At 33.0% G+C, this 15,291-nt stretch overlaps 1 protein-coding gene across 2 annotated transcripts; it reads left to right on the forward strand.

Annotated features, from left to right (window-relative positions):
* Window positions 1-4,713: 4,713 nt before the first annotated feature.
* On the forward strand, window positions 4,714-10,324 carry LOC122596732. Of its 2 annotated transcripts, XM_043769357.1 has the most exons (3): window positions 4,714-5,309; window positions 9,739-9,810; window positions 9,893-10,324. In XM_043769357.1, the coding sequence occupies exons 1-3, from the start codon at window positions 4,764-4,766 to the stop codon at window positions 9,893-9,895; spliced, it is 621 nt and encodes a 206-aa protein (XP_043625292.1). In that variant the 5' UTR covers window positions 4,714-4,763; the 3' UTR covers window positions 9,896-10,324. The 2 variants fall into 2 exon arrangements, with proteins under 2 accessions (XP_043625292.1, XP_043625293.1); XM_043769358.1 differs by lacking the exons at window positions 9,739-9,810; window positions 9,893-10,324 and adding an exon at window positions 7,209-7,516.
* The last annotated feature ends 4,967 nt before the right edge of the window (window positions 10,325-15,291 follow it).

Consider the following 15,291-nt stretch of genomic DNA (forward strand, 5'->3'; position numbering starts at 1 on the left):
CATTTCTGTTTAAAGTATTTTCAGCTTTAATCATTTTCTTGCAGATAATTACTTGAGATTAACAGGCAATGATTTCGATTTTTGAAAGTAATATCTATTTTCATAAATAAAAAACATGCCTTTACAACCTCTTCTTATCAGTAAACAAACTGGCACTGGTTTTTATGATATAAACAAAGATATTGAGCTTTGTTGTGACTTAGCAATTTGGAATTGAATGGTGGTATTGTGCTTTTTTGTTTGAATTTGTATTGTAAATAAAGATACGTAGTCCTGATGTGTATTTCTTTGAACTATAAGTCATTAAATGTATCTGTTTAATATAGAGGTCAACAGTTAGGGCTTATGATGCCAGATGGTGGGAAGGTGTTTATCAATGCCATTTTTGTGTTGAATGGCTCTGAAGTTGTTAGGGAAGTTTTTATCTGATTGCAGATTTGATTATTGGTGAAATTCCTTTTGTTACATGTTGTCATCAGGTATATCTATATATATATAGATGTATCTATATATCTATCTATCTATAACTGTTTTCATAATCCATGACTAACTTGTTAACTGAGTGAATTGAGTGTGCTAGTTTTGGTGATTCCGTATGTCTGTAAAAGTTATTGTAGAATTTAGAAATTTTTACGGGTAGCAAAATTTTACTTGATTTTCGAAGTTAGCTTAGAGGCGGACAAGTTGAATTCAGTTGAATCTTTTGTATCTTGATATAGCAAACTATTGGATTTCAAGTTTCTTGCTTTTATGATGTCACATGACAACACATAGATACGATAACAATGGTCAATGAGTTAGAGATTTTGTATTGTGGTGGCCCGACAACCTAAAGGTTGTGGGTCAGACTCCCATTAGGGACCTTGGTTTAAGAAAGTGCACTTTGTAACTGGGTATTTCTAGACAATCTTTAAAATGACCGGGCCTACTTTAGGTAAGTGGCTTAAAGGCATGCCTAAGTGGTAGAAAATGTTAAGATGTGATTAAGCTTATAATATCTTGTAAAAAAATACAAGGGTCTCGTGCATGTGCAGTGTTTTCCAAGTGCCCGTTGCGTAGGAGCGCCTAATGCCTTGTGAAACCAAGTTAGGTACAACTTACAAAGTGTGTGAATAATAATGTGGTGTGGAAATACCTGTTCAAAAAAGAAAAAATCTGCCCTGATTGTTAGTTTATGCGTCTTATTTATTGCAAAGTAAAGGACCAAAAGAGATGTGTATCTGCGTTTAGATTGAATCTCTAAGACTCCTTTTTAGGCTACTTTATAGTTAATAGAGTTTTGAGTAGAATATATTATTTGAACGAATCCGGTGTTTTAACTTCACTTGCAGTTGGAGGTTGTTCTTTAAGACGGACTAACATCAGCTCAGTTGACTTCTTTTATGTTGAAAATGATCAATATTTAATGACTTGTTGTCTCAAGTTTGCAGTTTATGATTGCAAATTTACTCTTAGTCAATTTAAAGTATTAAACTATTAATATCATGTGGATTTATAACTCAGGTCTTCTTTGATTTGATATCAGGAATTTGGTGGTTAGCTAAACTAATTAAATCACTTTTTTGTGTTAGTCTCTGGCTTAGATCGATTTGCAATGGTTCATAGTTAGTATGTAGTATATATTCAGGTTACTTGAAAACCATCTGTACTTTGAATACCACCTTGTGTATTGATTTGGTTCCTGTTATCTTTAACCCAATTCAATTGGCGATATGATAAAAGATGGACGTCTTGTGTTCAAATGAGTTTCTTTGTAGGTGCAACTTCACTCAGTTTGAAGTAAGAATTAAAAGTAGCAGTCGGTAACCCATATAGTATTATATCAAGCGCGAGAGTTTTAATATTTATTTTCTATTGAATATGGATGTATGCCTCAGTATGACAGTATCTAGCCTACTGCCTTGGACTTCATGATTAAATATCCAGATTTGATTACTAGGAGACTGACAAGAAGACTGTTTTGTTTACACTATTGGCTAGCCAATGTGGATTTGATCGTTAAGCTTTACATAATGTATGGGATTTTTGATTTCAAATTCCTTATCTACCTATTTAGCAGTGTCCAGGCATAACAGTACTCGACTTTCTAATATGATTATGGGATTTTGGTTCTTAGCATGCTGAAGCTGAACTGATAAGAACACTGTATTGTGTACATTAGTCTCTAGCCAAAATTAATTTGCAATGATCTATAATTTTTAATGTATATTAAGGTTACTCTAAAAGGATATGTACTTTGCTAACCAATCTATGCATTTAATTCCTCTTACCCTGCTTGCTTGATATATGTCCCTAATAATAGAGGTCTAGGTGGCCTAATGCGTGTTGATATCGGTTGATTTTTCCTAGAATCTTAAAGTCTTGACTCGTAGGGATGGATAAGGCCCCTTCCTCTGTCCCACACAGTGTATTAGTACGGCTCATCTTTTCGAAGCTAGTTAAAACAAAGGTCATAAAGTTACCTTATGGTCAAATTAGCTTTTAGTTTTTCTTTGTTTGCACTTTGCACACTAAAATGGCTCTAACTTTTAATCATAGACAAGGATGTAGTTCATGTATTTGGAAGAAATTTGTCAGTTTGATCATTCATACTTGTGTTGTGTCTTGGAAAGAACCCTGCTGAAAAACCATACTCCCTTTCATTATCTCGGTATAACGGGACATTCCCCACCAAAGATTCTTTAAAAGTTTGCATTTCTTTTTATCACTTTTTAATTCTTGAGTAACAAAAGCGTGTTCTGGGCATGAGCTTAACTATTTTGGAGTAGCCGTTGAAATTTATCTGCTAAATATTAGATTAATCCATCTGGATATGTGCCTCAATACGACTTCCTGGTTAAATATTGGAATTTGGCTATCAAATGTCAGCCAACCCATAAGAACACTATCTTACGTTACACAGGAAAATCATGGCCATCTGAAAAGGATCTGTACATGCTGCACATCAGCTTGTGCATTTTTTTGGTTTTGTTACTGATTGTTATAACATCAGGTATTAGGCTTTGTCTTTTCTGATACAGTTGAAGCGAAAGGGTCATGAAGTTATGTGTCTAGGTAAATGATCATCAAACTTTCATTGTTTGAAGTATAACATATAGAGTAAGAAAGGTATAATCGATGAACACCACAATGCATATAGTGGATTCAATTACCTTAACTCTCTTCATTTGATACACAATTAGCTACACATATCCTAACACAACTAATAAGAACAACAATTTTATCCAGATAAATTCTATCACACTTTGTTTACAATGAAAACCTCACTACAAATCCATTACTACGCCTTTTCATCTAATATGGGGAATAATTAAGGGCCAACAATCTCTTTGAATGCCTGAAAATGTGTACTTGATTTCAGTTGCTAGCAGATGGTTTCCAATGTGGGATGATTTATCTATAGAAAATAAGTAACATGGCATACAACAGATGGTAGGGCTAATGCTTGGCACCTATGTTTGAAGAAAATGAGAGGGTCTGTTCATGTCTAAGTAACAATCGTACACAATCCCATCTTTCACGAGTTATAGAGAATGTGGGATATAAACTACGATACCTTTACCAGGAGGTAGAGAAGTTGCTCACAGATGGATATCCATCCACTTTGCAAAGAGTGAGGATCGAAACTTGGACCTCTGTTTCCAAATTAGAGGTGGTTTGATCCCACACCACTTGTTCCATTCAATAGTTCCATTCAATACATGTCTCATTTTTATTTTGGTTTCTTCTTTGCAATTTTGGATTTATGGAAGATTTTGTTATTCTCTAAAGTTGTTACAACTTTATAGGTAAAGTTGGACAATCTATGACCTTTAGACTAAAATCAAAGGTCAAGATTCAAAAATCAAATTTGAATCATGACCTGTGATTTTAATCTAAAGGTTGAAAATCCTCCAACTTTACCTATGAAATTGTAGCAACTTTAGAGGATCCTTGTCCAAATCCGCTTTGTTTATTGGCTATCCATTGTGCGTTTTCACCTTACTTACTACCTTGCTGGCGTGTTCGATTAATATCCCACACTTGAACATAGATGTCTTTGTGTGTGCAATATAATCACAAGTTGACGTTATATAATGTATCATGAAAAATTGAAAATCAAGGAGTGCATTCAACTAATTAATCAAGTAGTTCAACTACGCCATGTTTGCATACTAGGATGGTTTTGCATTTTATAGCATAGATCAATAGGTGGATGAATGTGTTTTTTTTTTAATAATTAATTTTCGTAATATTTGGTCACTTTGATCTAACATATGAGGCGAGACTTCGAGAATGTCGAGAACCTTGATTGAAATAGTAACCTGTGATGATTTATGACACGACACGTGACATGATCTGAGACTAATAAGCAGATTTTGGTTGAGATTGTATGAGTTTGATTCATAAAAGGTTCGATTGACTTTCGTAACTCGATTACAACCGGTCCATATGTTACTAACGGACAAATAAGACTAGTGAAAACATCTTTATTACTTTATAAAAATTATAACACTCTCTCTCCGAACAATTTTCAATACTCTTTCTCAGAAAAATAATTACCGCTACCACCACGAGTCCACTACCAATCACCGCTCCTGTCACCACGCCGTCGCAGATAAATTAGAAGAAAAATAACAGTCCTGGATCTATCAAAATTTAATTTCTTTTGTTAAACGTACACGTCAAATACCTTTCCCCCCGAATAAAAACTACTCGTATAAATTAGAGAAAAAAAAAGAACACCAAATAAACAAGAGTACCAATTTTTGATCTGAAGAAAAATGTCTCCCGGGAAATCCGAGACACCATACTCAGCTCTCGCACCCAACAACACTCCACCGCCACCACAATTCTACCTCCTTTTACCATTGTACAGACCATCCAACCGCCGTCGCTACTTCGCCTACGCCGCCACAATCCTCATCTTAGCCGCCACAATTTACTTTCTCTACCCATCTGATCCACACCTAAAAGTCGTAAACCTCCGTCTCGACAAGTTCAAAATCCACAAGCTATCGGAAATCGACATCCAGTTAGGTGTCAAAATACAGATACGTAACCCTGACGTGTATTCTTTGGATTACAAGTCGTTAAATGTATGTGTTGAATATAGAGGCGAAGAGTTAGGGTTTGTGACGTCAGATGGTGGCAAGGTTAAAGCGTTTGGTACGTCATATATCGATGCCACGCTGGTTTTGAATGGATCTGAAGTTGTTAGTGAGGCTTTTTATTTGATTGAGGATTTGATTAAAGGTGAAATCCCGTTTGTTACCACTTCCGAGATTCGTGGCAATCTCGGTGTTCTCTTTTTTAATCTGCCCATTCAGGTACATTTTTTTTTTATATATCTCTACATTTATTTTATTATTTATATGTGTGTGTGAATGTGTGATGTGATTATTATTGATTGTGAGTTGCAAGCTATTATTAGTTGGAGGTTATTCGCTAAAACGGATTAAGTTCAGCTCACTTGAGTTCTTTTTTATTTTCCTAGAAAATGATCAAAATTTACGCCTTGTCTTCTCAAGTTTGCAGCTTTTATGACTGCAAATTCACTCATATTGTCTCAGTTTAGATTATTAATGCCATGTGGGTTTATAACTTGGGACTTCTTGATTTGAAATCAGGAATTTGGTTGTCAGCCAACTAATTAGATCACTATTATTTCTGTTTCTAGCTTAGATGGATTTGCAATGGTCTCTAACTTTTGATGTATATTTGTGTTACTTGAGAGCGGTTTGTACTTTGAATATTAACACTTGCATTTATTGGGTGCCTGATGTTTCACCTAATTCATTTGGCGCTTATGCATAAGGATGGACAGCGTCTGTTCAAATGAGTTTCTTTGTTACTAATGACTTTTTTGGGGCCTTTGCGGTCTTTGTAGGTAAATCTTTATTAAAACATGAATTCAACAAACTTAAAAGTAGCACTTGGAAACCCATCTAGTAGATAAAATAAAGCGCGGGTTATAACATATATTCCTTATGGAACATGGATGTATACCGCAGTATGACAGTATTAACATAATGCCTTCGACTTCAAGATTAAATTTCTGGGATTTGGTTATTAGCGGACTGATAAGAACACTGTTTTGTTTACACTAGTCGCTAGCCAATGGACTTGCTATTATTGTGAAACATTACACAACTTTTGGGATTCCTTATGAAAAATGCTTATCTACTTATTTAGCAGTATCCATGCGTTGCGGTACATGACCTTTTAAGTTGATTTTGGAAATTGGGTTTGCAGCACCTGAACTGAGAAGAACACTGTTTTGTTTTCATAAGTCTGTTTCTAGGATGGATTCACATTGATATTTGATACTTTATGTATATTAAGGTTACAAGAAAAGGATCTGTACTCTGGTTACCTGCTTATGCTTTTATTTGGTTCCTATTACCCTGCTTGCTTGACATCTGTCTCAAGTTTTGAGGTTTTGAACTAGAAATCTATGTCGCCACATGAATATTAATATCAGTTGGTTTCTTGTAGCATTTTGAAGTCTTCAGCATTTCCAACCTAGTTAAAACAAGGGTCATATACTCATATCATTATGTATCCCTGTGAAATGATTAAGTAGCTTTTAGTTTACCTTTGTTTGCACACTAAATGCTTTTAACTTTTAAAAATAGATCAAGATGTAGTTTATGTCCTTGGAGAGAACATACTTCATTGCACTATCTGGAGAGCATTGTTGTAATTATTACTTGTGTAGTGTCATGCTAAGAAGCCTGTGAAGAGAACATACTCCCTTTCACTATCTATTGCTTGTTTCACCTGGCAAGTCTGCTTATATGTCTCCTAATTTAGCTAGAGGTTAGACTCATGAACATACAGACATGTTCTTTTAAAGGGAGTTTCTTTGTAAATTACGGAAGGAGGGTGGTACCTGCATTAAGTTTTTAAATGTAAAAGAATAATTACGCCTGATGGCGGGACTCCCACCTGGGCCTCAGCATGTCCTCTTGGTCTAGCGGGACATGCCTCGTAAAAATCACTTATAAATTGGCATTCTTTATTATCACATTTTCATTCTTGGGTCATAAAAGTATTCTGTAAGCATAAATTTTTAGACATTTAAGAATAGCAGTTGAGAAGTTACGTGGTAGAATTTTTAGGGTACTTATTATTCCATCTGGATATATGTATCAGTAGGACTTCCTGGTTAAACATTTGGAATTTCTTATTACATTCTCATTCCTGTTTACATTATGTCCGAACAGCGGGAAATTTTGGCTACCTGAAAAGGATAAGCAGCAGTCTGTGTCTTTCCTGATACACCAGCTTGTGCATTGCTCTGGATTTCTCTGCTTATTTTAAAGAATTATAGGTGGTCTGTGACTTTCCTGATACAGCTAAAAATTAGGGTCATAAACTTATGTGTCCTTGTGAAATTAATTAGAGTGGGAGTTGGATGGAATGGATTTTCAGAATATACTAGTAAATTTTGACCGCGCGTTGCGGGGTTTCGACTGTCGTGTTGAAACAAATGCAATAAAAATAATTATGTCATTAATAGGTTTGTTTGAGAAGGATATTTGATTAAGAGCAAAACCACATTAGATTCGTTCTATGTTAACAGTTATGATTAAGTTTTCTTATTGATGATGTTGCGGGATTTACCGGGGATATATTGGAAATATATCATCTCGGTCGACCACCGATAAGCGATATATCGGGGATATATCGGCTGAGATAACCGAGATTTACAACCATGATATTAAGTAAAAACATTGGCATGTAAAAGAGATATTTATCTAAAGTTAATACCACAAATGATTTCAAAAGTTTATAGAAAATGAATACATATATTTTATATGTACAATAAATCAAAAATGCTGAAAAAAAAATAAATGAAAGTTTACAGTATATTAGAAAAAATTCCAAGGATGAAAAGTTTGATAAAAATTAAATAGTGATACATAATGGTATGGGATGTAACCATGAAAAAAGTTCAATTTATTTGTTGGAAACCCAAAAGGAAAAAAAAAGTCAAAAAAACCAATAAGTAACCCGTGCTTGAAAACCCGAACATAATGCGATGTGACAAAATCCGGTTATTGGTTCGGGATGTGCCGTGGACGAATAGTATATATTAAAGTAATTTATGACATGTCGAAGACGGTGATGTAATATAGCGTCTTGTTATATATGTTACACGAACGTAAAATAAAACAATGATGAAAATTACATATAACAAAAAAATAATCAAAGAAAAATTCTCAGGGGTGAAACCGTAAATGTGTAAAAGCTATGTGGTGATAACATGAAAAAAGTTTGGTGTAAAAGTGAAATAAAAACTTTGATAGGGATAAAAGTAAAAAGATAGAAATTATGGGGTTAAAAGAATACTATTGAAAGAATAGTATGCATAATTGACTTGTACATTTATGCATTAGTAATTTGTACTTTTGCATAAATTTTTAGTATATATATAATATAATGTGAACAAGATATTAGTTTGAAGTGTTTAATGTCGGAGATAAAGTAGATATCATCACAAAAACACCCTAATGTATAGTGGTCAGGGTAGGATGTTGACGAATCCACCTTAATCCACCAAGCTTTATCAGAGATATCAGTAATCTCTTTTCTGAACCCGGTAATAATTCCAATTACCATAACTCTTCTTTTCTGACCCTAATAAGATAGCTGGACATTTCATAACACAACTATTAAGAACAACAATGCTCTCTGGATAAACTTTATGAAAGTATGTTTATAACATAACCATACTGCAAATCCACTCTTGCTAGCAACCATGTATTCATCAACTAATATGAAGCATAATGTATGAGCTAAAGATTACTTTTAAATTTTCAATGCTGCAAATATGTACGTGATTTCAGTTGCTAGCGGATGGTTCCAACGTGGGAAATAAAATATCTATAGAAAACAAGTAACTGGGCAGACAACACATGTTTGGGCTAAAGATCACTTTTTGGAGAAATTGACAGTTTCGTTCCAGATATGTCTCGTTCTCGTTTTGGCTTCATTCCAAGTATAATTGCTTGCAATTTTGGATCTAGGAAAGTTTTGACTAGCCAAGTATGTTTGAATGTTTGATTATCCTTAAGGTTTTAGAAAGAACGGGAAGTTTTGTGTAATATAAGCTTGGTTTATACCTTAAATCGAAAATTCCCCTTTGTTTATTTGCTAGCCAGCACTTTTACATTGACTTAATTACCTAGATGGCATGATCTCTAAATCTCCTACCACTTGGCCATAAATTGTCTTGTCTTGAGTATCCAAGTGTATTTGTCTTGTCGGTTGAAGGAGCGTTTTTCCAAAAAAATCTCTAAAAGTTAAACTGGTCTTACTCCACAGAAGACCATGGATTGCGCTTGGTTTCTTGATTTTTCTGTTGTTTTGACTTGGACGTTTGGTGCGGAACTTTTAGAACGCAAGATATGCATGAGCAATGTATTTGATAATTACATCACACGTTGCATCTTATAATGTATCATCAAAATGAGAGAGCATTTAACTAATTAATCAAATAGTGAACCCACAATGTGTTTGCATACTAGAATGGTTTCGCGTTTTATATCATAGATCAATAGGTGGATGTATATGTGTTTCTTTTTGTTAATATTTTGTCTCTTTGATAGTTTGATCATTATATATACATCATGACTTCTATATTGCCAAGAACCTGGATTTATGCATTTCAGCTCATCTTTCATTCTGAATTCATCTGGAAAATATTTGTTGCTGATAATATTATAACCGCTTCTTGTTGTTAATGAACAGGCTAAGTTATCATGTGAGGTCGTTATGAACATACACAATCAGACAATTGAACGGCAAGATTGTTATCCTGCGGTAAATTCATATTGTTTTCCCACTTTATCATATTAAATCTCTCATTTCTTTGTATATAATTCCTTTTTTTTTGCTGTTCCAGTGATCTCTCAGGTCTCAGTATATAATGCATATCATTTTTCCCACCTATTGTCTGGTTTGGCTCTTGGATGCATCGTGGATGAGAACCAGCAAAGACAATTGAAGAGACCAAGAATCGTATGATATATCATATGCAAAGGTTTTCAGTAAATGTTCTTTAAATTTGTGTCTCGTCTCTGTTAACTGTTATTAGCTGGTTATTGCATCAGAGCTGCTTCATATGATAACCCTGAGTAAATATAACATCATACATTATGGCTTATATACTGTTACGTGTTATCGTCAATGTTAGATCTGCCTTGCGATTCAGAGACATATAAATAAGAACTATCATTCATTGGTTTTCTTTTATATTTGTAACTTACTACGAAATTGTGAATACTGAATTGTACCGTTTATAACATGTATTTACTTGAAGCGAATGATTCTTTTACTGATTGGTGGTATTTGAGCTGGTTTCGTTGCTAACTTTTGTTCCTTCCCATCCAAAATGGGACATAATAGTACCAAACTTATATCAGTGGATGTACCAAAGTTGGGACATGATAGAAAAGTAAAATAGCTAATTGGTGTCTAAAATTGATTTTGAAATCTTAGAGCTCTTCAATCATGATGCAAGATTGCAACTGCAGATTTTGTATCTTCCATAACATTTACAATATTTTTCCTATGAAAATTTATAGATTGTAAGGTTGTGGTCCTTTGGTGTGTGTGTTAGGCCGGTGCTTATACACCGTCCTGCGGAGCGTCCTTACATGCCAAGACGCGGACGGTGTATAAACCTTGACCGTCCCGGTGTCTGCGTCCTATCACGAGTTCTTCCCCAAGAAGTTCGAAGACGTCCGTTGTGGGACCATTGTGGCCGCTTTTCCAACAGTAACATTATTTATTTCCTATTTAAACACTAACCTTATTCACATTTTAACACACAAACAATTCATCAAACAAATCTCTCATTTCATTTTAACACATAAACATTTCATTTCAAACACCACCTAAATTATGTCTACTTCATCATCAACAAGTGAGGAATACAATTTCCTTACCAACACCGCTACGCAAATGAATACGCTATTTAATCCAGAGATCGCATGCGCCGTTTTTGAACTCTTTAACGAAGAAGAATCAAACGATGACGCGTCTAGTTCACATGTTCCTAGACCCAGAAGGGTTTTATCACGAGATCATGCCGGATACGCGGTACGTTTATGGAATGATTACTTTTCCGATGCACCAACGTTTCCGGCCGATTATTTCCGAAGAAAATTTCGAATGCGCAAGCATATGTTTATCCGCATATGCCAAGCTATACACAGCTTTAGCGGCATCGAACCCTTGCCCGGAAAATTACCGTCAATGTTGAAAAATGATGTTGTAATGTGTTTTTTTTTATTTGAATGGTGTTTTTTTAATAAACATTGTAATGTTTTTTTTAGTTTTGTGTTGTCTTTTAATTTTAGGTAATGTAATTTGTTTGTTTAATAATAAAATGTGTTTTTTTTAATTATATTTGAATGATATTTTGTTAATTAAAAAGAATATACAAGAATTGATGATGTGGCGAAGAAGTTCTGAAAAAGCTGTCCTTATAGACAGTGAGTGTCCTGAGAAAAGTCCTGGATTATATGATGTTGATGTGGCACTGAAGAAGTTCCAAAAAGACCCTCCTTATAAGCACATACCTTAGATATAGTGACAAAGGAAGTGAATAAATGTTGCTGGCAAGTGTGTTGATTTGAAATAAATTAATGTGCCTTTGAGTTTCTATAATCGAATGAAAGAAGTGAAAAGGATATTAAATCCTATTGGAAGAAGTTGAATAAGCCATAGGCCCTTAGCAATATTGGGTAAAGTCTTCTATATATGTGTTATGAGCATGTACTTGATGTGTGCAATTGTGCCATAATGTGTTGGAGTTGATTCGGCAAATATTAGAGTTGATCTGATAGATATTGGAATAGAAAAATTTTGGCTGTGAATTTAGGGTTTCTCTCTTGACAAACATAAACAGTAATTTCATATCATATCAGTAATAGAAATTACTACTAATATTTTACGGATCCACTTCTCATTTAAAATTTGTCAAAACATACCAATGCCCTTTATTAATATTATTAGTTTGGACTTCATATGTTACAAACCAAATGGTTTTAATATTAACTTCGATAAATTACAATTAATTTTAAACGTACGCAACTAGTTAAAAACTAACAATCCAACAAAATTCTTCTATTTTAACATTGAGGCAAATATACAATTTTTTTTAACAGCAAGTTTATTTTATAATAAAAGAAAGACTGATATAATAAGAAACTATGACCAGAAGTAGACAAGTACATTTACATCACCATTTAAAAAAGAAAAAAATTACAAAAATAAGTTCATTCAAAACCAACTAATCTCTTTAAATTTGTCTCTGTTAGTCACCCATAAAAAAAGGAAATGATATAACTACAATAAGATTTATACATCTAAAACATTATCTAGTTGTAATTTGTGCATTAAAACTCATATTTTTGTTATAAATGGTTAAGTTAAGAAAAATGGAGTTTTAACATTGAGTTAATTATATTATTTTTAAATTTATAACATACACTTGTAACTTTTTTTTCCGAGGAAATAAGTAGAGTTGTTGACTTTGGTTAGAAAAGTGGATCGAGACATCGAGTAGTCACTTACACCTCATGTGATAACTGATAAGATTTGCTCACCGAATATATCACGTGCCCGAGCCATATGATACAGTGATATACCACTTGTATAATTCAAATTAGTAAACTACCATCTCAGTCAACATCACATTTTTCTTCTTAAAAAAAACACTATAAAGTAGGTACACAACATATTCCATATTTCCATCATCCAACTTGAGTAATGATTTCAATACATATTCAAAACAAAGTAATATATACACCATTTTTCAATTCGTATATCTGTATGTTCCCATACTTTTAGTAGCTACTAGTTTTTACCCGTTTCATACTCATTTGCATTGCATCCATTGTTTCATTTCTCTCTTTATTATTCTAGTCGACTTGTGTTTAATTTTTATTATAACACGCATTTGGGCAATTCGTCAATTGTTATAGTACTAATTAAAGTTTCAGAACATCTAAACGATGACACTAAAAACTAAGTTTATATTAAGGGATTTGCCACTAGTTAGTAAATCCCTTATATTAATTAACCAAATTTTAGGAGTAGCCCAACAATAATAATTAAGGATGTCTTCCGCATCAGATTTTATTTTAGGCAAACAGTTGTAGAAGAGTTGATTTCCATCACATGAAGAAAACAAAACATAAGTAGCATAAAGATCATATTTTGATTTCCGCCAATTTAGAATCATATTTACGCTACCATTTTACGAAAAATCAAAAGTAACCATATAATCATATTTACGTTACCCTTATAAAATGTGACATAGGAGTATTTATTATTTATCCCAGTTTTCTCGAGTGAAATTTAAACACGCAACATAACTTTTATAGTATCAAATATCAAATCACAAATTAATGAGTAAGTCATTTATAATCATTCCACTTTGAAAAAGAAAAACACACTTATTCTAAAAAACTGAAAACTAATTAAATCATATAACTATTTTACTAAAATTAGAATATGCTTGATACTCCCTTTTCTTTTATTTTTAAGTTTTGTTTACCAAAATTTTAAATTCATGACAGATTAATGGAGTATTATCGTGTTATCCGATCAAATTTTAACATCAAATTATCAATTCAAGAATAAACACAATTCATATGAAAAAACACTATTTTAAAATCGAATCCAAACCTTATTTTAAGTGATGTTAATACCATCATTTTTTTTATCAATGTATCACAATGTACAAATTATACAACTGACAATACAAAACAAACATGCACAGTTATAAACTTATGATACATTTATGGGGGAAAAAATGAAATTAATATCAATTTCTAAAACTTATGATCCCTTGGCTTTATACTAACTCTAATGCTGATTGATCTAAGTCTTACTTGTTGATACCCTTCTTATTAAGTTTTTATTACTTATTATATTATATTATATATATATACATTTTTTCAATTATAAATTTTAAGGTCGCTTTTGGTTCACAGAATCTGATAGAATTTGATGGAATTGGAATTGAATTTCATTCCTTAGTGCGTTTGATTGCACAAAGAAGAGGGAATCTCATTTCATAGGAATATAAACATTCTATCATTTGATGAAATCTCCATTCCTTGAGGATGGAGGAAGGAATTTCATTCCTTCCATCACTTGAATTTTCAAAAAATCAAAAACATTCCGTCAAATTCTATTCCTTCAAATTCCAATTCCTTTAAAAGATTTTATTCCTTCTCAAAACATTATAGAATACTGTACTCATTGCACTAGATATAATCACTTAATCAGATCATATGAACAAACAAATACAGTATATAATAGAAAACGACATATAACGATCAAGTTCACCCACAGGAACCCCACACCAACTTCCTTATAAAAAGCCCACATGCCCCTCCACTTATTTTCCTCATAAAGCACCTCAAATTAAAGCATTTTTCATTTTCATTTTTTACACTTACATAATCTTCTGCATTTTCATTCTAAAAAATAAATAAATAATTTGCCACCATGGAAACCACAGTGAGTTGCTGCTGGAGCCGTAGAGCAACTGATTACAAAGAGCTTCTAACGCTAAGCGTCTCGTCATCGAAAGCACGCATAATTATTTGGAGACTTTTGTTGACAAAATTTAAAAAAGTTAAGAAAAATTACATGTACAGGTTTTCAGATACTAGTACTACAAGGTTTAGTTATGAAGCTTATGAGTATGCTCAAAACTTTGATCATGGTTTAATGTCTAATGATGATTTTGAAGATTTGTCGAGGTCTTTTTCGGCTCGTTTTGCTGTTCCTAGTAATGCCATTGTTCATCGTAAGCGATTAGTTGCTAATTAATTGATCATCATCAAGATTTAATTACTTCTTTTTTAATGAAAATGATCGATTTGGAATGTAATCGTTGTAGTTTATTATTGTTTTAAAGTTAATTAGTTGTATGTTAGTTTTGATCTTTTTAAGGAAATGTAATCGTGTACTTGCTTGAAGTTCTGTTTTCTCACAAGATTTTATGGTGAACTATTTTGGGGTGCATAGAGAAAATGTTAACCAGTAAAAAATAAAAAAACCGATTAGACGGCTACATGAAGTCCGAAACGATTTGTCAATTTCTGAATGGATGATCAAATATTTGTCGTGTTATGTTTTTTCCATGTCTTCATTTACAAGCGAGTTAAGATGCTTGAAGGCACTATTTATTTTATGCTAGCTATTATCATTTGGCCCTACTTTTTTGTTACTTCTTTTCTATATATTTCTATTTGTATGACTTGTATATTCATATATAAG

The sequence above is a fragment of the Erigeron canadensis genome, chromosome 4 (assembly GCF_010389155.1).
Source record: "Erigeron canadensis isolate Cc75 chromosome 4, C_canadensis_v1, whole genome shotgun sequence".
In the NCBI taxonomy this organism is placed as follows: domain Eukaryota; kingdom Viridiplantae; phylum Streptophyta; class Magnoliopsida; order Asterales; family Asteraceae; genus Erigeron; species Erigeron canadensis.